The sequence below is a fragment of the Dipodomys spectabilis genome, unplaced genomic scaffold (assembly GCF_019054845.1).
Source record: "Dipodomys spectabilis isolate Male_0828 unplaced genomic scaffold, ASM1905484v1 ptg000365l, whole genome shotgun sequence".
Classification (NCBI taxonomy): domain Eukaryota; kingdom Metazoa; phylum Chordata; class Mammalia; order Rodentia; family Heteromyidae; genus Dipodomys; species Dipodomys spectabilis.
The window spans coordinates 4,169,544-4,193,560 of NW_024871042.1; the positions used below are offsets into that span (position 1 = coordinate 4,169,544).

At 41.2% G+C, this 24,017-nt stretch overlaps 2 protein-coding genes across 4 annotated transcripts in view; one reads left to right on the forward strand and one right to left on the reverse strand.

Moving 5' to 3' along the window:
- Nucleotides 1–595: 595 nt before the first annotated feature.
- On the reverse strand, nucleotides 596–7,783 carry Rbbp9 (RB binding protein 9, serine hydrolase). The gene is made up of 5 exons (XM_042666551.1): nucleotides 7,596–7,783; nucleotides 6,273–6,315; nucleotides 5,397–5,502; nucleotides 1,794–1,879; nucleotides 596–1,202 (listed from the first exon to the last, which is right to left on the reverse strand). The coding sequence occupies exons 1-5, from the start codon at nucleotides 7,692–7,694 to the stop codon at nucleotides 976–978; spliced, it is 561 nt and encodes a 186-aa protein (XP_042522485.1). The 5' UTR covers nucleotides 7,695–7,783; the 3' UTR covers nucleotides 596–975.
- A 4,582-nt stretch (nucleotides 7,784–12,365) lies between these two features.
- The window catches only part of Sec23b (SEC23 homolog B, COPII coat complex component), a 41,279-nt gene continuing 29,627 nt past the window's right edge, over nucleotides 12,366–24,017 (forward strand). Inside the window, exons 1-3 of one of the 3 annotated variants that reach the window (XM_042666442.1) lie at nucleotides 12,366–12,735; nucleotides 18,288–18,522; nucleotides 20,613–20,670. In XM_042666442.1, coding sequence (XP_042522376.1) covers nucleotides 18,302–18,522; nucleotides 20,613–20,670 — 279 coding nt within the window. In that variant the 5' untranslated portion in view covers nucleotides 12,366–12,735; nucleotides 18,288–18,301. Of the gene's footprint in view, nucleotides 12,754–12,910; nucleotides 13,052–18,287; nucleotides 18,523–20,612; nucleotides 20,671–24,017 lie in introns of those variants that run through there. The other 2 variants (XM_042666443.1, XM_042666441.1) reach the window with 2 other exon arrangements.

Sequence of the window (24,017 nt, forward strand, 5' to 3'; positions counted from 1 at the left end):
CCACTTGAGCCACAGCCCACTTCTGGCTTTTTTCTTTTTGCTTATGTGGTGCTGAGGAATCGAACCCAGGGCCTCATACATGCAAGGCAATGCTTTACCACTGAGCCACCTTCCCAGCCCCTGTTTTTGTTTTTTTGTTTTGCCAGCTACCATAATCTATATGAATATGGGCTGGACATAACTCACATACATATGGATTACATATAGATGCCTATATATTTCCTGAATTAAAAAACCACCATGTGAATGATGAATATTTTCCTTGAGTTTCCATATGAATTTTCCCTTGAGGGAAAAAAATATTGAAAGTGCCTTGTTACATTTCCACATGGTATGAACTTTCCACATGGCCCTAATACCAGACTTGGCCTACAAAAAGTTGGAATGCAGTTAATACACTGTGCTTCTGTTTCCTAGCAGATCCATGACTCAGAATCCTATGTGTCAGTCTGTCTCAACTTGCCTAAAGGACCTAAGGACAAGGGAGGATCACTGGTGAATGTGTGAATTTGGGCTAAATATCCTGGTCTAACTTGAACAGCAGCTTGTGTTTTAAACTCTAAGCCAGCTCTTTGAATCTTCTGTCAAAACAATCTTCCCCCAAAACAAAACAAGTTGTATTTTAAGGAGTAAGAGTCCCACTCTAGAACATACATGAAAATTAAATTTTAATCTAGACTGAGAATTAGGAAGACTGGGTTTCATTTCTGACTTACTCACTTTGAATAGAGTGGCTAACTGTCCTTATCTGTTATCAAATGGGGAAAATACGGTCTAGTTCATAGCAATACGGGAAAGTTTTAGATTCTATGGAAAATGAAAATGTTGCTTGAAACTTTGTGTGAACAATGAGACTTGAGAGTATTCCAGGCACTTTTGAAGCTTAACTGGTTGATTATATCTATTAATGGTCTGGTAGTAGATGTTATTAGTCTTCCCCTGTATTGGGATGCAAGATAGCAGGAGTTATCCTGACTATTCTGGTACTTGCAACATAGACTTAACCACACTAATCAGTTCATGAAACTCTGTGTTCTGAAAGTGACCTCGATCAGAAAACTTGTGTAATTTGGCATCCAACTTATCTGCCACTTCTTGTTGTTCTGTCCATGGAAGAAAAGGGTCATCAGTGGAGCCAAACTGCACGATGTGAGAGCAGTTGGTCTTGATCTTCTCCCACTGCCAGGGGCGGTTGAAGTATCCTACACAGAGGAGAAAAAACTATCAATGTCATGAATAACATTTTAGACATTTGGAAATACTTACGTGAAGACCATTACAGACACAGAAAATCAAAGCCTACATGAATTAGAAATATTATTTTGTTTTCAGATTTGTAGGAATACCAAGGTACTTGTGAAAAATGAGTAAAAATTTCAAAAAAACTAGCTATCTAGGATTTAGACTTTAAGTTGAAAAGAGGTCTGCAATCTCTCAATGTACCCAACTTAAATCAAAAGTGTGTGGTTCTGGCCCAGCTTAAACAGCAACTCATGTTTGAGCTTCAGGCCAGCACTTTGGACTTTTTGTCTTGTTTTCTTTCCCTGATAAAACCAAATTTTATTTTACAGAATAAAACATGTCAAAACCTAACTAGTTTTAATCTGGACTGAGAATCAGTAAACTTAGGTTTCATTTGTCATTGTGTTTCAATAAATTGAGTGTCCTCTGCAATTCTTTCTCATATGCTAGAGTTTTTGAAAAGCTTATCTGAAAAATAATAACTCTTAGAAACTGAATAGACAGCTGTATGTGTAGCGCAAGTTTTTCTAGATATTTGATCTCAGACTTACCACTTGCACGCTCATTTTCATCCCCCAAGTCAGATGTGTATGCAGACACCAATACAATAGCATATACTTGATGCGTCTCTGCATACCTGGAGAAAAAAATGTAATGTAAAATGTTACATCTACACAACAAATTATAAACTGCTTTAAAACTCATCATTTTAGAGCTGGGTGCCAGTGGTTCACACCTGTAACCCTAGCTACTAAGGAGGCTGAGATCTGAGGATCACGGTTCAAAGCCAGCCTGGGCAGGAAAGCCCATGAGACTCTTCTCTCCATTAAACCACCAGAAAACCAGAAGTGGCGCTGTGGCTCAAGTGTAGAGCACTAGCCTTGAGCTGAAGAGCTCAGGGACAGCGCCTAGACCCAGAGTTCAGGCCCCACAACTGGCAAAACAAAAAAACAAAAAAAAAAAACCAGTTGAATGTAAACTAATACAACCACTCTGGAAAGCAGTCTGGATGTTCCTCAGAAAACTAAACATAGACATACACTATTACCCAGCCATATCACTCCTAGGCATCTACTCTGAGCAACAGGATCCAGGATACAAGGACACCTGTTCATTGCTGCACTGTTCACAATAGCCAAGATATCTAAACAACCCCAAAATTGTGGTACCTATATACAGTGGAATTTTACACAGCTATTAGAAAGGATATAATAATGGCATTTGCAGGGAACTGAATGGAACTAGAACAAATCATTCTGAGCAAGATAAGCGAGGATCAGAGAGACAAATGGCACATGGTCTCCCTGATATATGGATGTTAGACTCAAAAACACAATGAGATATGACAAAGTAAACTCAAGATACCCATACACAGTGAAACCAAAAGAGGTTTTTATAGTACCCAAGGACCTCCTCATAGATGCATAAAATAACATACAGACTGAAAAGAAGACCCAAAGACAAGGAAACAAAGGACCTCTTCTTAATTTGTCGTATCATTTTTAGATGACTCTAAGTTCTTTACCTCATATATGGTGGATACACATGCACATCTGGGGGAAGTTAGGAGGAGGGCACAGAATCAGAGGAAAACTGGTGAAAAAATACAGCAGAAGAACTCATCAGCTGCACTGGACATTGATGAAAGTGAACTAAGCAATTCAAGGGTAGTGATGGGAGGGAGGGAATGAGAGCGAAAGAGGAAACAGCTGACACTAAGCAAAAAGAAAGAAATGAACATATCACCAGATTTGGAAGAAATAGTTTTATAAAAGCTCATAGAGTTCATAAGCTTTGTAGATTAAGATAATGATGATTATCATTGTAAAGGTTAAAATGTGTTTGTAACTTTAGCTAACTATACCACAGTACCATGAAATTTATGTAATCACTTAATCTCAATAAAAAAATATTTAGAGAGAAAAAAAGTGGAGATAGGAGATGCTGTTACTGTTTATCACCTGGGATTGTCTTGTATCTCCTCATGTTTCTTAAACAAATACTTTATTTATAAGAAATCTCTTTAATATAATTTTAAATATTTACTGGATGCCACTGGCTCATACCTGTAATCCTAGCTATTTGGAAGGCTAAGATCTGGAGGATTTTTATTTGAAGGTGACCTGGGCAGAAAGGTCTACAAGGGCTTGGTGCTATTGACTCATGCTTATAATCTTAGCTACTCAAGAAGCTGAGATAAGGATTGAAGTCCAAAATCATAGGCAGGACTGTCCATGAGACTCATTTCCAATTAACCCCCAAAAGCCAGAAGTAGAGATATGGATCCAGTATAGAGCACTAGCATTGAGCAAAAAACCTCAGGGATAGTGCTTAGACCTTCAAACCACAAGACCATTACCAAAAACAACTCACTAGATACTACACTGAAAATTCACTATACAAATTGTGGTTTGGGATTGGGAGGGGGGACTCTGGAGGGGGAACTCGGGGAGAGCAAAGGAAGGGGTGACATTGTCCAAAAAGAAATGTACACTTTATCTGATTTGTGTAACTGTAATCCCTCTATAATCACCTTTTAATAACAATTAAAAAAAAAAAACACCCACCAGCACTATACATTGCCCCTCCACCCCCTGTCCTGAAGCATGAATTCAGGGCCTGGGCACTGTCCTTGAGCTTCTTTTGCTCAAGGCTAGCATTCTACCACTTGAGCCATAACACCACTTCTGGCTTTTTCTATTTATTTTTTTTTAATTTTTATTTTTTTATTGTGAAAATACTGAACAGAGGGGTTATAATTACGTGGGCAAAATAATGAGTACATTTCTTATCAAGCATTGTAGCCTCCTCCTTTGTTTCCCCTTCCCATCCTTTCCTAACCTCCCACCGGCCCCCCAGCCAATCCTCCCCGCTTACCTCCTCCCCCCCTGGCTTTTTCTATTTATGTAGTATTGAGGAATCAAGCCCAGGGTTTCATGTATGCTAGGCAAGCCATATTCTCAGCTCTAGCACTAAACATTGTAATGACAGTTTCCCCTTGCTAAATAATAGGTCATCCAGGGTGGTCCTCAGTGAGTATGTCACATTCCTGTTTCCTAACATCCATACACAGACACATTTTTCTTCTTGTCTCTCTTAGATATCAGTTCTTAGATGATTGTTGACAATCCTACAATAAATTCAAGGACCTTTAAAACAAAGTACATATTACCAGGCTTAAGAAAAATTCAGCTAGTCTGGATTAGGACAGATTTCAACATTAAAGGGATCTCTCATATGAACATACCATAATTTGGCAGCTCTATACCAAAAACATTATTATTCCCATAGCTTTGCCCAGAGATGATTCCCTAACACAAGATATCCTGACTGACCACTTAGGATAAGCAGTTATACAAATAAAAACTCATTGTCATCTAGCCTAGGAAACAGAAAAGAAGCCCAATCCAGATAGGCTTACTCAGCCAGGTGAGTCCCTAACCTTCCATGCTAATGAAGAAGATGTGATGTTCTAATGGAGAGCATCAGGAATGTGTCCAGGAACCTCAAGGACTGTGTTAGGGGTGAGGTGGTTACAAGTAACAGGGGAGAGCAGCTCCCATCCTCTATCTAGTATTACTGAGCATCTCATATGCCAGGCTCTCATCTAAGCACTGGATTTTCAGTGTCAATGAACAAAGTCCCACATTCACAAAGCCTCCATTCTATTGATGAGACAGACAAGAAATAAATAGGATGCCAGAGTGTTAAAAATGCTATAGGTAATACGATATAAATAAAAGAAGAGCAAGCAGAGGCTGCTGTTTTCTGTAGAATGGTTAGGCAAGAGGACACTGAAGCAAAGACTTAAGAAAGCTCAGAGCAGGATATAGTAGGTATGTACTAGACATGTTCTGGGAACTACAATGAGGTCAGTAAGTCAGGCTGGGAGGACAGAAGGAGAGAGGCGGAGACACAAGACTGGAGTGACAAGAAACTGCAGGGGTTTGGGACCACTTAGATTTTAAAGGATCACTGCTTCCCAGGAAGGTAATATATATTTCAATTCACTAACCAAACAAGGAAGAAATAAGAGATTATGCTCTACTTTGGTGAGACAGCACTATTTTCTCTGCAACAAAAACTTAAGGTATTTAGTTATTTCCTAAGCAAGATGGCTGGAGCCCATGAAAGCAGTTCAATAAGAATCACACCTCATGGCTGCAATGGCCCCGGAACTGTGGCCTATAATGATGGTCTTTTCATCACACTGCAGCTCCGTCTCCATGAAGGGCAGCCAGATGCACTCTCGAGCAGTAACTGTGGTTCAGGATAAAGAAAGTCTGTCACTTGATATGGATAACCTCCATGTAATACTACCCCACCTTTCTAACAGATGACCATTCAGCAGCTCACAACTTCTAAAATGTGCAAGCACAATGGGAGATAGGTTGTTTTTAACAGAGCCTGGAATTTGTGAGTTATTGGTTGAAAGCTTTAAAAAGCTGTTTTTCAGACAGTCCTAATTGATTTTAAATTTTCAATCCTCTTACCTAAGCCCTCACTCAGTGCTGGAATTACAAGTATGTGCCACCACACCTGGCCTCAACTCTAAAGCTTTCATGTAAATATTCTTGAAAATATTTACAATTCAGGTATATATTCATTCTTTCCTGAAGCAGCTCAGAAGCATATCCAAAACAAAAGATGTAAAGTTTCATTTTTTAAAATATTAGGTTCTCAAATAGAGTCTATAGTTTAAGCATATCTCTGTCTCAAATGGAACAACCATAAATTCTGCCTGCAAATGTATACTTAAGAGCAAAAAAAGCCAAGTTGTTTGCAAAGTTCAAAATTAAATGTTATCAAACTCTGTTGCTTTTAATATTCTTTACTAGAATTTTCCTTTTTTTTTTTTTTTGGTTTATGCCCTCCTCCCCAGTCTACTTGCCTTATTCATTCTTAGGTATATATTTATCTTGGGGTTCTCTACAATTTTCCTGTTCTCTAATCATTTAGAGGAGGGAAAAAAAAAAGATGAGACCAAAACCCAACAAAATAAGGCTATTTAAAACAAGTTTAAAACTTACTTGGGTCAGGCATGTTTTTAGCCAAACACTGGAAACCAGGTATCTATGATATGAGGGGGGAAAAAAAGGCTATAATAAAGAGCTTAATTGCAACTAAAACTTTGCTAATAAGAAATGTGACACTTGATTTGTCCTTGTCAATTCACAGTTTGTTTACAGTATGAAAGGAAGTGGGTTAAGTGCTATACAATTACAAGGGACATATAATCTCTCCTCATAAAGTCCATCTGTAGTTTTCTATGTAGCCCGTTCTGTAGACCTCTACAGAGACTTGTATCTACATTTGCACATGGGTATTTTTCTTGAAAGCACCTGTTTGTAGACAAGGCAAAAGTGAATGTGTTCTAGATAGACTGACTTAGAGCCAAACACTGAATTCCAGACAGATAATACAGAAACATGGTAGAGAAGTTAGACATCCCATTCTCTAGGACAGCTCCAGCCCTGATCTTTTGGTTTGTAGCTCTGTTCATAGAGTTCAGCCACCACCCTGAAATTCTATTCTAGAGGTCAAGCCAGGAAATAGTTTTACTGTTGGATTATGGAAGAGTTCTTTGTTTTGTCAAGATTCACAAGGCAACTTAAAATATACTAGAATTTTCATAAGGTTCACATAGGAGCCAAATTAAATGACATACTGCCTGAAGGGCATACATAAGAGTTGTAAAACTATTTTAATTTAAAAAACAAGCAAACGAGGCATTTCAAGGTGGAAGGAAAATGGAATGGGAGACATAGTCATCCAGAAAATATTGAGAATGTTCTAGAATTTAGTCTGGGCCAGGGATATAGCTCAGTGAAATAGTGCCTGCAAGCCTGAGGGTCTGGGTTTGATTTCCAGTACAGGGGTAACTTTTTGTTTTGTTTTGAAGTTGGGTGATTTGTTACATTAGCTTCATAATCTACACACATTACATACAACCTTTATATAATATTATGTACTTCATATTTAGAAAACAGAAAGCAGGAAGAAATGAAGAGGGATGTAAAATTATTTGAGAAGTCCCAAATCAGAACTGACAGTAGATAGGGGGAAGGGTGGGGACTCATTTCTGTAGTTTGAAAAAGGATGTGTTGTTTTTGTTGTCTAACAACAGAGTTCTCAAGAGTAGTCTTCTAGGCAGTTTCTCAATCAAAATCTTGGCCCCTAGAGCTGGCCTTTAGGAGAGGGTGGCGGAAAAGAGGAATGGAAACATAGGTCTCTGCTGGAGGTGGACAGACACATGTGCTAACTTCGTTCTTGAGTATTCCTCCTCATCGTCCCCCCTCCCCCCCCACGGCTCCAAGCCAACTTCCCAGAGCCGTGAGGCCTGCATCTCTTACCTGCTCCAGCCTCTTTTTCACCCAGCCATACCAGCCGTGGGTGGCCACATCCCCACCTCCGTTCCCGGGAACAATCACTGCCTTGCTAGGAGAAGCCATAGTGTAGAATCCACAGCAGCAGGTCTTGCACTGCTGGGAGCCAAGATTGCATCCGGCCAGGAGCCTGCACTGAGGTCTTCTGGGAATTGTAGTTCTAGAAGTGTAGTTCTTTCTTTAACTAGCGCTCTATTTAAGACAGGCAGTGACAGGTTCAGAATGTGTTATCTCTTTACTTAAATATTTCTATAAGAAAAGGTGTTTTTAGTTGGGCTCTGGTGGCTCATGCCTGTAATCCTAGCTACTCAGGAGGCTGAGATCTGAGAATCTCAGTTTAAAGTCAGCCCAGGTAGGAAAGTCCCTGAGACTCTTATCTCCAATTAACCATGACACAATTGCAAGTGGAGCTGTGGCTCAAAGGGGTAGAGCACTAGTCTTGAGCAAAAGAGCTCATGGTACAGTGGCCAGGTCCTGAGTTCAAGCCCCACAACCAACAAAACAAAAAAAGATTTTTTACAAGCATGCAGAATATAAGCATTTTATAACTTAGGGACTCCTTAAATCCATGTTATTTTTTCCTTCTGATTTCCAATAGTTTTTTTTTTAGCTGAATCAGCTGTGGTTGCTCCATTTTATTGCTATAAATGTTGTCTTTATAAATGTTCTCATCTTCCCTGTAGGGCACATAGGTAGCATCCATCCTTAAACCAATTTAGAGCCTAGGGAAACTTTGAAACAAATAAAATTATTTGCCTATTAGAATATGGCAGTCCTGAAATCATGGGTCTGTCTAACATAAAAGTTTATTTAATAGAGTTGGACAGAAATGTGCCATACAGGAAAGTAAGTCTTTTTTGTGGGGTGCTGGTACTAGAGGCTTGAATTCCATCTCCTCCAGCTCTCCATCAACTTTTTCACTCACAGCTGGTGCTCTACCATGCCTCTATTTCTAGCTTTTTGCTGTTAATTGGAGATAAGAGTCTTAAGGATTTGTCTACCCAGGCTGGCTTTGAACCCAAGTCTTCAGATCTCAGCCTATGATCAGATAGAATTATGTGTGTCACTAGTACCTGCATTAGGAAAGTGCTTGCTTGGTTCCTTCCTTTTCTCTCTTTCTTTTTCTCCTTTTCTTCCTTCCCTTCCATTCTTTCTTCCTTTTGTTCTTTTCTTTTTTTCCTTCCTTCTTTCCTTTTTTCCCTCCCTCCCTTCCTTCCTTCCTTCCTTTCTTATGTGTGCTAGTAGCGGGGCTTGGCCTCTGAGACTGGGCACTGTCCCAGAACTCTTTTGCTCAACACTGATGTGTGGCTCCACTTCTGGCTTTTTGTGGTTAATTGAAGATAAGAATCTCCAAGAAGCCGGGTGCTGGTGGCTCACGCATGTAATCCTAGCTACTCAGGAGGCTGAGATCTGAGGATCTCGGTTCAAAGCCAGCCCGGGCAGGAAAGACTGTGAGACTCCTATCGCCAATAAACCACCAGAAAACTGGAAGTGGCACTGTAGCTCAAGTGGTAGAGCACTCACCTTGAGCTGAAGAGCTGAGGGACAGTGCCCAGGCCCAGAGTTCAAGCCCCACGACTGACAAAAAAAAAAAAAAATCTCCAAGAAAGCAGGAACGGAGAGAGGTAAGGAGGGGAGGGAAGAGGAGAGGAAGGGAGAGAGGGGAGAGAAGAGAGAAGAGAGGAGTTTTCTCCCTGAGGTCTGCTTCTGAGGCATCAATTGCCCCAACATGATAATACCTCCATAGCTTGGAAGCTTTTTGGAAGCTTCTTCAGAAACCAGCAACAAAGGTCAAATATTTTAACCTTATTGTTTTAGTCATTTAAAAAGTAAGAAAGCATATGATATTCATATACATAGGCCCTGTGCTTTATATAAACCTCAAGAAAATGCAATTGGCATGCCTACTTTCATTATCTCAACTGTAGCAATGGGTGTCAAACTCATCAGCTAGTACATATATGTATAGCTTCTTATACATCAACTATACTTCAATATAAAACACACAGATGCTGAGAAATCTGAGAACATAGGACCAAAGCTAGCGTAAGCAGAAGTCTATGAGACTTATCTCCACTTAACCAGAAAAAAGTCAGAAGTGGAGGTGTGGGTCAAGGGGTAGAATGCCAACTTTGGGAGGGGGGGGAATCCAGCCAAAGGCAAAAGTCCTGAGGTCAGCTGGGCACCAGTGGCTCATACCTGTAATCCTAGCTACTCAGGAGGCTGAGATCTGAAGATCATAGTTTGAAGCCAGCTTGGGCAGGAAAGTGTGAGACTCTTACCTCCAATTAATCACAGAAAAAGCCAAAAAGTGGTACTGTAGCTCAAGTGGTAGAGTACTAGCCTTGAGCAAAAGGAGCTTAGGGACAGTGCCCAGAACCAGAGTTCAAGGCACAGGACCAGCAAGCCCCAGTACTAGTACTAAATAAATAAATAAAACACGCACAGACATTTCAGTTTCCATGTTTGCTTGCTCAGGGGCTTAATTTGTTCAGGAAACAATAGCATTCCATTAACAGAAACTGGCTGAAAAAATGAATCTTCCTTAAGCTTTGGTTAGCTTTTCAAAGGAAAATAGAGAAGACAATGGCTTCTACTTTTCCCTTTTCATGGGTTGTTTTATGCCAAGAATGCTTATAGAGATTATATGATTTCATGTAGATCCACCTTGTTTTTAACACTTGGGCAAATATATTCTGAGATTGTTGTGCAAAACATTGTTTTTTGGGGTTTAAAACTGAATGTCAACTTTTTTATGAATTAAAAAATGTTCAAGGGCTGGGAATGTGGCTTAATGGTAGAGTGCTTGCCTGGCATGCATGATGCCATGGGTTCAATTCCTCATTACCACATAAACAGAAAAAGCCAGAAGTGGCGCTGTGGCTCAAGTGGTAGAATGCTAGCCTTGAGCAAAAGAAGCTCAAAGATAGTGCTTAGGCCCTGAGTCCAAGTCTCAGGACTGGTGGGGGGGGGGGGGGGGGAGAGGAAGCACAAATGCACATTTATATTTGGTACATTATTTGCTAATATGGAAAGCGTTTTTTTTTTTTTTTTTTGTCGGTCATGGGGCTTGAACTCTGGGCTTGGGCGCTGTGCCTGCGCTCTTCAGCTCAAGGCAAGCACTCTACTGCTTGTGCCAGTGTCACTTCTGGTTTTCTAGTGGGTTTTATTGAAAAATGAGTCTCACGGAGTTTCCTGCCCGGGCTGGCTTTGAACTGCGATCCTCAGATCTCAGCCTCCTGCGTAGCTAGCATTACAGGCATGAGCCACTGGCGGCCCGGCCAGAAAGCGTTCTTTAAGAATTTGTTGTAGGTGGGGCCGGGAAGGTGGCTCAGTGGTAGAGCGCTTGCCTTGCATGCATGAGGCCCTGGGTTCGATTCCTCAGCACCACATAAGCAAAAAGCCGGAAGTGGCGCTGTGGCTCAAGTGGTAGAGTGCTAGCCTTGAGCTGAAGAGCTGAGGGACAGCGCCCAGGCCCAGAGTTCAGGCCCCACGACTGGACCCAAAAAAAAAAAAAAAAGAAAGAAAAAGAATTTGTTGTAGGTGTAAATCAGTGGTAGAAGGACTTGCCTAGATTGTGCAAAATTCAAGTTTGTTTCCCAGCACCCTAACGCCTCCACTAAAACAAAAAGCCACAAACAAAACACACACACACAAACACACACACACAAACACACACTCACACACACAACATTACTGATTCAGTTTTAGTCTTCCTATGGAGTTCAGCCATCCTCCACTAAGGACTTCCAAAAAAGAAATCTTTCTCTGCCTGTATTTTTCTTTTCAGGTCATGATCTCTTCAGAAGGAAATGCATATCTTAAATCTTCAAACTTACTATACAAATGCTTTCTTCTCTTCTGGGATTGCTTTCCTATTTCTGTCATTGTTTTTTTTTTTTTTAGTTTTATTTTACTGTAAAGATGCTCTACAGAAGGGTTACAGTTAGGTAAGTAAGGTCATGAGATCATTTCTTTCTTTTTGTCGGTCGTAGGTCTTCAACTCTAGGCCTGGGCGCTGTCCCTCAGCTCTTCAGCTCAAGGCTAGCGCTCTACCACTTGAGCCACAGCGCCACTTCTGGCCTTTTCTGTTTGTATGGTGCTGCGGAATCGAACCTAGGGCCTCATGCATGTGAGGCAAGCACTCCACCGCTGAGCCACCTTCCCAGCCCCAGGAGTACATTGCTTGCCGCACATTGTTACGGGCTCCTTTGTTGTTCTCCCACTATCCTTTCCCTCCACCAAACACTGATTTCGTTTGCTTGTTTTTGTAAGGAGGCGTCAAGGGAAGCTTTCTGCAACGACTTGAAACGTGATGACTTTCGCCACTCGTAGGAAAGCGTACAACAGTGTGGTGGCTGCAGAAGGTCGTGTTCCCTGCTTCGTTACTCTCCTAAAATGAAGGTAACACTTCCCAATTGCTGCTTCCTTGTTGAAGGATGACAAGGATGTGGTCGCAGAAATTATCTGAGTTCCAGTGCAGAAGCCCTGACGGCAAACAAGAAGGAATTTCATAACGTGATGAAATTTAACCTAGGTGAGCCGGGCTCCCTAGAAAGCCAGTGCGCCTACGTCCCGACTCAGCCGCTGTCCGCCCCTTCCCCTAAGCTGACACCTTCCGCCAGTAGCGTCAGCTTACTCCCTCTCGCGTCCCTCCTGCTTCCGGGATTACACGTCATCGTTCTCGCTTCCTATAACCGAGGCGGTGAGAGCAACGTCCCACTTAGTGTAGCGGATGTCCTATGGAAGGAGGGGCAGCTTCTCAAGACTGCTAACTGGCGCCCAAGGAATGGTCCGATAGAAGCCAGCCTTTTGCAAAGAGAAATCTTTAGGGATGAAGAATCCTTCGGGGAAGCAAGTACTCTGAGCAGTTCTGTTGGAGGGCTAGGGCGCTATTGTCTTGCCCTATTCCAAGATGGCGACGCGGCTTCACCGAGTTCTCACTTCCGCTCCCCTCTCTAGTGAAGCGCTCTCTGAATGGCTAGGTCCTGGCGCCGTGGCGTGACGTCACGATCTCTTGACCAATCGGTTGAGAGCTGAGCTGGACTAGGCTGTGGGAACCGGACTCTGGCCCTCGTCGTGAGTGAGTGCGGACGGCTGTGGCCAGGTGAGTTGGGTCAGCCAGGTGAGTGCCTAGGGGTCGAGTGAATGGGGAGGAAGAAAAAGAGGGATAAGAACTGGGTCATTAAGGCCGGCCAGGTGGGGCTCTTCTCAGATGAAGCCTTTTCGTAGTAAGCAGGAAAACTACAGTGAATTGACGACCCAGATCCTTGCTGAAAGTGACTGGATTTACACGCCCCTTGGTGGCTGAGGACCGGATTCTGGCGCTCCAGCTGGCAGGACCCAACCTCTATAATTGAAGTTTTGCTTTGTGACTGACAGAGGTGGAACTAGAACCCGTGTTTTCAGACTGCCGTCAAGGGTTAGGCGTTAGTTAATGTTGTCTAAAGGTGTTCACTATGTTATGAAAAGTTATGCCTTTGGCGAGATGAGCGTGATTGATTTTATTGTTGTTGTTCTTGGACGTTCCCACAGTATCTTTCCAGATCATTTATTCATTCATTCATTCAATTTACTTCTTACGATACTCTTATGCTTTGAGAATTTGGCTTAAGCCGCCCTGGAAAAATGTACATTTGTTTTTCTGTGCACAGTTTTACATAAAACTTTGTACGAGTCTTAGACCCTTCGAAATCCTCTAAGAATTGGTGGCTTAGCCCAAGGGAAAGGAAAGGAACATCAGGTTTTAATATGTAGACACTCATGGGGGAACCTAGTACTTTATAAGAAGTATTTTGAGGGGCTGGGAAGGAGAGCTTGCTTTGCATGCATGAGGCCCTGGGTTCGATTCCTCAGCACTACATAAGCAGAAAAAGCTGGAAGTGGTGCTGTGGCTCAAGTGGTAGAGTGCTAGTCTTTATCTGAAGAGCTGAAGGACAGTGCCCAGGCCCAGAGTTCAAGCCCCATGACTGGCAAAAAAAAAAGTATTTTAAGATGGAAATAATCATTTAATGATGTTTTGCTAAAGTACTTGCTATATTAGAACTTGCTTTTTATTCACACTTTTGTCCTTCAGTAAATAGAAGTGCCTTCTGTGCAGAAGTACTTCAGCTTTCCACTTTTGCTAGAAACAGCAAATAGATGTCTTAGAGGTTTTTGTTGGAGCAAACATTTGGAATTTTTGTTGTGTGGGTTCTGTATAGCATAATTCATTTGCCTTCCTTGGAAACTTCTGTAATCTGAATTGGAGACAATTGTATTCAGCTTTGTATGAAGTGACATTAGAGGCCACTTTAATATTGTAAATTGTTTTCTCATTTTTTTAAGACAGTCTCAAGATGTAGGAGTCACTGTGTAGTTCAGGATGTCCTTGAGAATTTTTTATTTAATCACTGTGTGATATTTAAGCAAAATTGAATCTTTATTAAGCAAACATTTTTTTAAATTTAATTTTATTATTTTTTTTGTGAACATACTGTACAGAGGGGTTACAATTACATGGGCATAAGCAAACATTTTTTTTAAATTTAATTTATTTTTTTTTGTGAACATACAGAGGATACATGGGCAGGATAATGCATACATTTCTTATCAAGCATTGCAGCCTCCTCCTTTGTTTACACTTCACATCCCTTAAGCAAACATTTTTGCATATACTATCTTCTCTTTATCTTTCTGGGACTTTGTCTTTTATTAGACTTTGAGCCATTCTGCCCGGATGGCTTAATTTTCATGAGCGTTCATAAGATCAGCAAATGTTTCATCGTATTCTTTTAATTCTTGCCATCTGTTAAGTGCTGGAGTATAGTGCTGTGGTATTTTGTAGGTCTGTCTTAAAAGCTTTCAAATAACTGTCAATTACTCAATTACTCCTTGTCAATTACACATCTTCAGGTTTTGAGCACAGTCAGGACCCAAATAAGGATATAGGCTGCCGTCGGCATCTATCTGCTTTCTTTCTTTCTTTCTTTTTGCCGATTGTGGAGCCTGAACTCTGGGCCTGGGTGCTGTCCCTCAACTCTTTAGCTCGAGGCTAGCGCTGTACCACTTGAGCCACAGCACCACTTCTGGCTTTTTCTGCTTATGTGGTGTTGAGGAATCAAACCCAGGGCCTCATGCATGCAAGGCAAGCACTCTACCACTGAGCCACTTTCCCAGCCCCAAAATACCATGGAAATCTTTTTTTTTTTTTGGTTGTAAGGCTTGAACTCTGGGCCTGGGTGCTGTCTGTCTCTCAGCTCTTCAGCTCAAGGCTAGCGCTCTACTACTTGAGCCACAGTGCCACTTCCTATCTGCTTTTTCAAAAACAATTTTTGAACTATCCGCTTACCTTTAAACCTTTAGATTTTTTTTTAAATAGTTATCTCCCAGTTTGGGGATTTTTTTTCTTTTCTTTGCTGGTCCTGGGGCTTGAACTCAGGGTCTGAACACTGTCCTTGAGCCTTTTTTTTTCTGTCGGTCGTGGGCTTGGGCACTGTCCTTAGCTCTTCAGCTCAAGGTGAGTGCTCTACCACTTGAGCTACAGCACCACTTCTGGTTTTCTAGTGGTTTTATTGGAGATAGGAGTCTCACGGTCTTTCCTGCCCGGGCTGGCTTTGAACGTTGATCCTCAGATCTCAGCCTCCTGAGTAGGTAGGATTACAGGTGTGAGCCACCGGTGCCCGGCACCCCTGAGCCTTTTTTGTTCAAGGCTAGCTCTCTACCACTGATCCACAGCGTCCCTTCTGGCTTTTTCTGAGTAGTTTATTGGAGATAGAAGTCTCACAGGCTTTCCTGCTTGGGCAGGCTTTGAACCACAATCCTCAGATCTCAGCCTTTTCAGTAGCTAGGATCATAGGCATGAACCACTGGCATCTGGCCAGTTTTGGAATTTTGAAAAAGACATTCCAATGTTTTTAAACTCATCTGTTATTAGAAAAAATTTATATCTTTTAAGTCTACACCTAGATCCCCAGGGAAATATGAATGTCTCTCACCAGAGCTATCTTTTTAAAGTTTTCTAGAGACATTTTATTGCATTTATTGTACAGGAACATATCTGTACAATATTGCAAACTGAGTCCAGATTTGCTAGAGCTATCTTTGAAGCTATTCTCCAGCCATCCCTTCTTTCATCCCTTTCTTCCCACATTTTACAATAATGCACAATAACGCCACCAGTTCCTTTAATTAACTGGCTAACACATATTTCCTGTTCCCATGAGTATTTGATACTGTTGAGAATCAGCTGGGCACCAATGGCTCACACTTGTAATCCTAGCTACTTAGGAGACTTATAATCCTAGGAGGCTGAGATCTGAGGATTGTAATTGAAAGCCAGCTTGGACAAATGGTTGAGATTCTTATTTCTAGTTCACCAGCAAAAAAGCCAGAACTGTTCTGTGACTCAAGTGGTAGTGCTCCAGTCACGAGGGAAAAACAAAGTAACAGTAGAAGGCTCAGAGTTCAAGTACTGACACATAAAAAACCCTAAAAAACAAAACCTGAGAACTATGTGGGCATGGTGTCTCAAACCTATAACCTGGTTATTTGGGAAGCAGGCATCCTGAGATTGGAGCCATCCTAATTTAGGGCAATTTAAGCAAATTAATTAATAATTCTGAGTTTCCATTTTAACCAGTGGCTGCATGTGGCAGCTTGTACCTGTCTTCCCAGCTGTGAGGGAAGCCTAACAACTGAGTTTAGGGAAGCACAAGTGGGAGGATTTCAGGCCGGGCTGTTTAAGGAGGCATAAAGTGAGACTTTACCTCAAAAATAGCACCAAACAACGGGCTGGCCAAATGACTGTAGTGCAAGGCCCTGAGTCTAAATCTAGATGACACACACACACACACACACACACACGAAATTAATAACCATTTATATTGTGATCTGTGTTTGCCATGCTCAACAAATCCACTCAATCATGCTTATAGTAGACATTTTCATTTGCATATTTTTTACCATAAAATATTTTCTCTGCCTGTTCCATGCTGACTTAAGAAGTCTTCACTCTGAATTGTAATTTTCTTAATGACATCCTTTAAATGGAGACATTTGTATTTATATGCTTTTTTTGCCTTTTTTTTTAATTTAAATTTTTTTTTGGTCTGGTCGTGGGGCCTGAACTCTGGGCCTGGGCGCTGCCCCTCAGCTCTTCAGCTCAAGGCTAGCGCTCCACCACTTGAGCCACAGCACCACTTCCGGCTTTTTTCTTTTTGCTCATGTGGTTCTGAGGAATGGAACGCAGGGCCTCAGGCATGCAAGGCAAGCGCTCTACCACTGAGCCACCTTCCTAGCCCCCCTTTTTTTTTTGCTGTCCCCGAGTCTCTTTGTGTTCAAGGCTATCCATTACCACTTGAAACACAGTGCCACTTCCAGCCTTTTCTGAGTGGTTTATTGGAGATAAGAGTCTTATGTACTTTTCTGCTCAGCTGGCTTCAAACCACAATCCTCACATCTTAGCCTCCTGAATGGCTACAATTATAGGAGTGAGCCACCAGTGCCTGGCTATAGTACTTTTTTCTTTTAAACACTATGTACACAATTTTCCTGCAGTTTTGAGTATAACATGTGCTGTCCATGTCAAAAGAGACTAGGGATGCTGGGGTTGGATTTTAGGATATGAACAGAATATATAAAATACTCTACGCAATTGGGTTGGGGTTTGAAAGCTTAGGCTGAAGGACTGTTTTATTGACCAGAGTCTTTCAAGGCTTGAGTATAGCTGGTGAGTAGAGAGGTTCTGGTGAGACCCAGCATAATAGTAAACTTTGCTTTGTAACTTTGTTATATCTTCTAAATGTGTGGGCTTGGAATGGATTTCCATTATAAGCTGGACTCAGATCAGCAACTTGTTTTTTCTTTCCAAGGTTAGCAAAACCGGAGAAGAAAGAGTACAAAACCCAAGATTATTTGGAATATAAAATTTAATACAAGCCAGGTGCTGGTGGCTGTAATCCTAGCTACTTAGAAGACTGAGATCTGAGGATCCTGGTTCAAAGCCAGCCCAGGCAAGCAAGTCTGTGAGACTCTTATCTCCAATTAATCACAGAAAAAGCCAGAAGTAGCATGTGGCTCAAGTGGTAGAGATCTAGCCTGAGCTGAAGAGCTGAGGGACAGCGCCTAGGCCCAGAATTTAAGCCTCATGACCGAACCCCGCCTCCCTTCCCCCCCCCCTGCAAAAAAAAAAGAAATACAATATTTGCCTTTATTGAGCAAGGTAGAAAGGCAATCAGAGAGAAAGATAGGTAAATGCTGAAACAATTCAAAATGTACCCTTGAGTTAAAAGGCTGAAGTTTGCTTGTCTGAGCTGATAAGTCAGTCATCTCTGAGAATGTTTGAAGTAGCATAGTAAAGTTTGAAGGGGTATAACTGGGTAGTAGACTACTAGCCTGGATTCCATTCCTCACACTGCTAAATAAAGTAGTATTCAACCACATTCAGCTTAGAAGGATCAGATGATTAAACTTCTCTTCTTCCACCCTGCCCCCACCTTTTTTTTTTAATGTGTTAGAGTGGTTTGAGAAAGGAGTAGTAATCAAAGGTAACTGAGTTAATCAACTTTGGGGGGGTCATAAGGAAGATGGTTAACTGTTAGTCAGGGCATTTCCTGACTAAGTATTAAACACTGAATCTTTTTTTGAGAATTTCTTGTATAGCTAAAACTTTATCTTTAGTTCTCTTTTAGACCATGGCAACTTATCTGGAGTTCATTCAGCAGAATGAAGAACGCGATGGCGTGCGCTTCAGCTGGAATGTGTGGCCTTCCAGCCGTCTTGAGGCCACAAGAATGGTTGTCCCCCTGGCTTGTCTCCTCACTCCATTAAAAGAGCGTGCAGACCTGCCTCCAGTACAGTATGAACCTGTGCTTTGCAGCAGGCCAACTTGCAAGGCTGTTCTCAATCCTCTTTGGTATGAATTCTTTTAAAAACTGGTCCAGGGGCTGGGAAGGTGGCTCAGTGGTAGAGCACTTGCCTTGCATGCTCGAGGCCCTGGGTTCGATTCCTCAGCACCACATAAGAAAAAAGCCGGAAGTGGCGCTGTGTGGCTCAAGTGGTAGAGCGCTAGCCTTGAGCTGAAGAGCTGAGGGACAGCGCCCAGGCCCAGAGTTCAGGCCCCATGCAAAAAAAAAAAAAAAACTGGTCCAAAGACAAAAACAAAATTAATCACATCTTTATGTGATTCTTGTGAAAGTAATTTAACTCAGAACGTTGTTAAATTTAGATGCTGAGATTCTTTGGTAATGAATGCTCATAGAAATCTCCATGGGAAAAAAAAAAAAAAAGGAAGAAAGAAATCTCCATGGCCTAGGTGGGTATGGGTGGCTTAAACCTGCCATTCTAGCCACTTGGGAGATTGAAGTTGGGAGGATTGAAGTTTGAAGCCAACCCAGGCAGAAAAGTTTGAGAGATCTCTTCTCAATTGAGAAGGGGCCTGTACCTGTTATCCTCTTTACAGTGGGAAGCTTCATGTACTAGAGAGAAGACTAGATGCTTCCCTGGATAGGATTTGAGTGTCTATCTCAGAAATAATCACTGCCAAAAAAGAGCTAGAAGTAGGCTCAATGGTAGAGTCCAACTTGGCAAGAGCAAGGCTTTGAATACAAACCCCAGTAATGAGAAAGAAAAAAAAAAGAGAAATCTCCTTGGCCTGATACAAAGATAAAATTGAAATCTTGGAATCTTATGGAGAGGGTAGAAAGGAGGATTTGGAAATCCCTTTTTTTTTTGGTCCCAGTTCTGGAGTTTGAACTTAGGGCATTGTCCATGTGCTCAAGGCTAGCACTATACCACCTGAGCCATAGCTCTACTTCTGGCTCTTTGGTGGTTAATTGGAAATAAGAGGCTCATGGGCTTTCCTGCCTGGGCTGGCTTTAGACTGTGATCCTTAGCTCTCAGCCTCATGAGTAGCCAGTATTACAGGCATGAGCCACTAGGGCCTGGCCTGGGAGAAGTTTTAAACAAGTACAAAGTGTCATAAAATTTTTATATGAGGGGCTGGGAAGGTAGCTCAGTGGTGGAGCGCTGGCCTTGCATGCACGAGGCTCTAGGTTCGATTCCTCAGGACTACATAAGCAGAAAAAGCCGGAAGTAGTGCTATGGCTCTAGTGGTAGAACGCCAGCCTTGAGCTGAAGAACTGAGGGACAGTGCCCAGGCCCAGAGTTCAGGCCCCATAACCGACAGAAAAAAAATTTGTATGAGAAAACATTTTTTCACCTTCTTTGCTTTTATTTTTTGTAACTATTTAAAATGCTGCTGCTCTAGTTTTAAAATGGTAGCCACTAGTTGCGAATTTTTCCTTAAACCAGGGTTTGAATTCAGGGCTTCACACTTGCTCACCAATTAGCACTCAACCACTTGTCATGCCCACTTTTTGCTGGTTGTTTTGGAAATAAAGTCTCACAAATAATTCTGCTAAGGCTGGCTTTGAACTGTGATCCTATGGATCTCAGCTTCCTAATAGCTGTAATTACAGCAGTACTTCGGTTGCTTATTTATTTTCTAAAATGTAGAAAGCAGAAAAAGGTGACAGAAGCATTATATTGAATCAAGTCTCAGAAGTATATCTACCCAAACACATACCTTCAAATGTCAATTTTTTTTTTTTAAACTGGGCCAAGTAAGGGAAAAGTCTTAAGAGGTTTTCACATATGTGAAATGTCCTTTTATTATTGAAATTTAGTATTTTTACATAACTGAACCAATAAGAAATTATTCAAAAGGAAATAATATTTAATTTGTGAGAATCACATTTTTTAAAATCTAGGAAACTGGAAAAAACAAAAACTGATTTATTAATTCTTCATTGCAGCTGTTTGAGGGAAACATGGTGTACTTAATGAACAGAATTCTACCTTCAGTGCAGTTTTACAAAACTTTATATATTCATGTTCACACTTATATAAAGATATGTCTATGTAAAGTATTGAACTTGAAATTTACAGTTGAATGTTTTCTGCCTTAAAAATGGCACCTCGTTGAGATGTTTATCTTTTTTACAGTCAGGTTGATTTTCGAGCAAAACTTTGGGCTTGTAATTTCTGTTTCCAAAGAAATCAGGTATGTGAATTATTTCTAAATATTGTAGCTGTCTTACTCTGAAAAAATTGTGTGATTTTGAACTAATAGCTAGACTGGCAATCACCAGTTTTTGGTAAACACAAGAAAATAGCTTCTGTTAAGTACAGTGTTGAATATTGAACATTTGTGAATTTTCTGTTGAATGATTTTATTATGGAGTCTTTCTCATTTACTGTGGAAGGGACACAGAATTCTTTATAAGTTTTCTGTAGGAAGTGAATCTCTTACTGTAAGAAAATAAATCATTTCACTTGACTTCAGTAAATTGAATGGTAAATTGAACAAGATATTAGAACTGAATATTCTAATTAGGTTGTGAAATTACTGAATTTTCATTTTTCTCTCTAACTTTGGAATCCACATATGAGCTGCTTTTGATATAAAAAAATTAAAACTATCAAAGTAAAAGCTCACAAATGAAAAAAGAGATCTCTTTTTGCATCTCTCCCTCACCCCTCCCTCCTCTTACTTTCTCCTCTCTTCCTTGTTCCTTTTCCTTTCTTTTTTTTTCTCCCTCTTTTTTTTTTTTTTTGCCAGTCATGGGGCTTGAACTCTGGGCCTGGGTGCTGTCCCTGAGCTCTTTAGCTCAAGGCTAGCACTCTACCACTTGAGCCACAGCGCCACTTCCGGCTTTTTCTCCTTATGTGGTGCTGAGGAATCGAATCCAGGGCCTCGTGCATGCGAGGCAAGCACTCTACCACTGAGCTACCTTCCCAGCCTACTCCCTCTTTTTTAAAGAAAGAGTTAACTTTGAACTCAGGAGCTTTTTTTTTTTTTTTGGTTGGTTGTGGGCCTGAACTCTGGGCCTGGGCGCTGTCCCTCAGCTCTTCAGCCCTAGGCTAGCGCTCTACCATTTGAGCCACAGTGCCACTTCCAGCCTTTTTTGCTTATGTGGTGCTGAGGAATTGAACCCAGAGCCTGATGCATGAAAGGCAAGCATTCTACCTCTGAGCCACCTTCCCAGCACAAACTCAGGACCTTTTGCCTATTAAGTCGTATATACTTTCTCTCCAATAGATACCTTTGTCCAAAACTTTTCTTTAAAATTCATTGTGTGACAAAAGTGTTTTAAGACTGGATTTCGTTGTTCTTGTATAATACATTTACCAAAAGTCACTGAACTGTATGTTAAAAATGGGTAAATTTTTTTTTTTTTTTTTTTTTGGGGTCCGGTCGTGGGGCCTGAACTCTGGGCCTGGGCGCTGTCCCTCAGCTCTTCAGCTCAAGGCTAGCGCTCTACCACTTGAGCCACAGCGCCACTTCTGGCTTTTTTTTTTTTTTTGCTTATGTGATGCTGAGGAATGGAACCCAGGGCCTCAGGCATGCAAGGCAAGCGTTCTACCACTGAGCCACCTTCCCAGCCCAAAAATGGGTAAATTTTATGGTACAGAAGCTTTATCTAAAGAAAGCTGTTGTAGAGAACATAGCACAATTGTTCTGATAGCTCGTAAGCTGTTGATAACATGCATTTATTCATGTATTTGATCATAATTATGATTTATTTCATCTTCACATCTAGCCCAGTAATGAAAAGAGAAGTAATATAGGTTTAGAAACTATAAACGGTTTCTCTTCAGGAATATCTCCTTGAGTTGCTAGGGTACAGCTCAATGATAGAATGCATGCTTAACATGTGTGAGGCTCTGGGTTAAGCCATAACAAACATTTGCCTAAATGAAGACTCAGAAGTATATATAAATCTTAAAAAAACATTTTTGTGCCTTGTTCAGCCTTGAAATCTACTAATATAATTCATTATAAAATTATGAGTCAGGGTTGCATGCTAGTTGAGCCAGGACTTATAGGGCTAAAGGCATGACTCAAGTGATAAAGCACCTGCCTAGCAAGCAAGAAGAAGCCATGAATTCAAACCCCAAAACTGACCACCCCCACCAAAAAAAAGTCTTTAAATTGTATATATGTAATCTCAACTGTGCTTAAGTTGAAAAATTCTGAAAGGACATAGTCTAAGATGTTAACAGTAGCTGTTTCTAAGTAAGAGAATTTTGAGATCTTTTCTTTCCATATTCTTATATTTTCATCAACTTTTCTATTACTTTATTAATAATGGCCAAAGTAATTCTAAATAAAGGCTCTAGTCTTCTACAAAAACTTTTTACTGACGCTGGGTACCGGTGGCTCACGCCTGTAATCCTAGTTACTCAGGAGGCTGAGATCCTCATGAGGATCATGGTTCGAAGCCAGCCCGGGCAGGAAAGTGTGAAACTCTTATCTCCAATAAACCACCAGAAAACAGAAGTGGCACTGTAGCTCAAGTGGTAGAGTACTAGCCTTGAGCTGAAGAGCTGAGGGACAGCGCTCAAGCCTAGAGTTCAAGCCCCATGACCAACAAAAAAAAAAAAAAAAGAAAAAAAAAAACTATAAGAAATATAAATCTAGGCCTTTAATTTGCAGAACAAAGCTTTTTAAAATTGGTTTATATCATTCATATAGGAGTTATATGATTTCTGTTTGTGTGTTTTTGAACATATTAGGAGTTTGTGTGCGTGTGTATATGTATGTGTGTGTACACGCACTTATATCATTTATATAGGAATTATATGATTTCTGTGTGTTTTTGAGCATATTAGAAGTGTGTGTGTGTGTGTGTGTGTGTGTGTGCACGCACTCGCACGTATGTGTGTGCGTGCCAGTACTGGGTCTGAACTCAGGCTTTGGACACTGTCCCTTAGCTTTTTCACTCAAGGCTTGGTGCTCTGCCACTTGCGCCATAGTTCCACTTTTGGCTTTTTGGTGGTTAATTGAAGATAGGGGTCTTACATACTGCTCAGTGGTGGTGGTTCATACCTGTAATCCTAGCTATTCATGAGGCTGAGATCTGAGGACCATGGTTCAAAGCTAGCCCTGGTAGGAAAGTCCATGAGATTCTGATCATCAATTCACCACCAAAAAGATAGAAGTAAAGCTATGACTCAAGTGGCAGAGCATTAGCCTTAAGCACAAAGAGCTCAGGGATAATGCTCTGGCCCTGAGATCAAGCCCCAGACCTGGCATTAAACAAACAAAAAAATCTACCTCAGGTACTTTCCTGCCAGGACTGGCTTCAAACAACAATCCTCAAATCTCAGCCTCTCGAGTAACTAGGATTAGTTACAGGTGTGAGGACAATGATGCCTCACACCTTATGATGAGGCTGTCCTTAAAATTGAAACTTACTCTCTCTGCCTTCCAAAGAGCTGGAATTATAGGTATGTGGTACTACATCTGGCTTAGCATTTTTAGCATAACTTAAAAGTATTTGTTTGTGGGGCTTGAACTCAGTACCTCATGTTCTTGTTTTGCTTTCTTGCTTGTGCGTGGCATTC

Excerpts from the sequence above, each read along its gene's own strand:
- Rbbp9 (XM_042666551.1), bottom strand. The coding sequence starts at position 7,694 with ATGGCTTCTCCTAGCAAGGCAGTGATTGTTCCCGGGAACGGAGGTGGG. Across the intron at positions 6,316-7,595 it reads TGAAAAAGAGGCTGGAGCAG|ATACCTGGTTTCCAGTGTTT; the intron begins GTAAGAGATGCA and ends CTCATATCATAG. Across the intron at positions 1,203-1,793 it reads TGAAAATGAGCGTGCAAGTG|GATACTTCAACCGCCCCTGG; the intron begins GTAAGTCTGAGA and ends TCCTCTGTGTAG.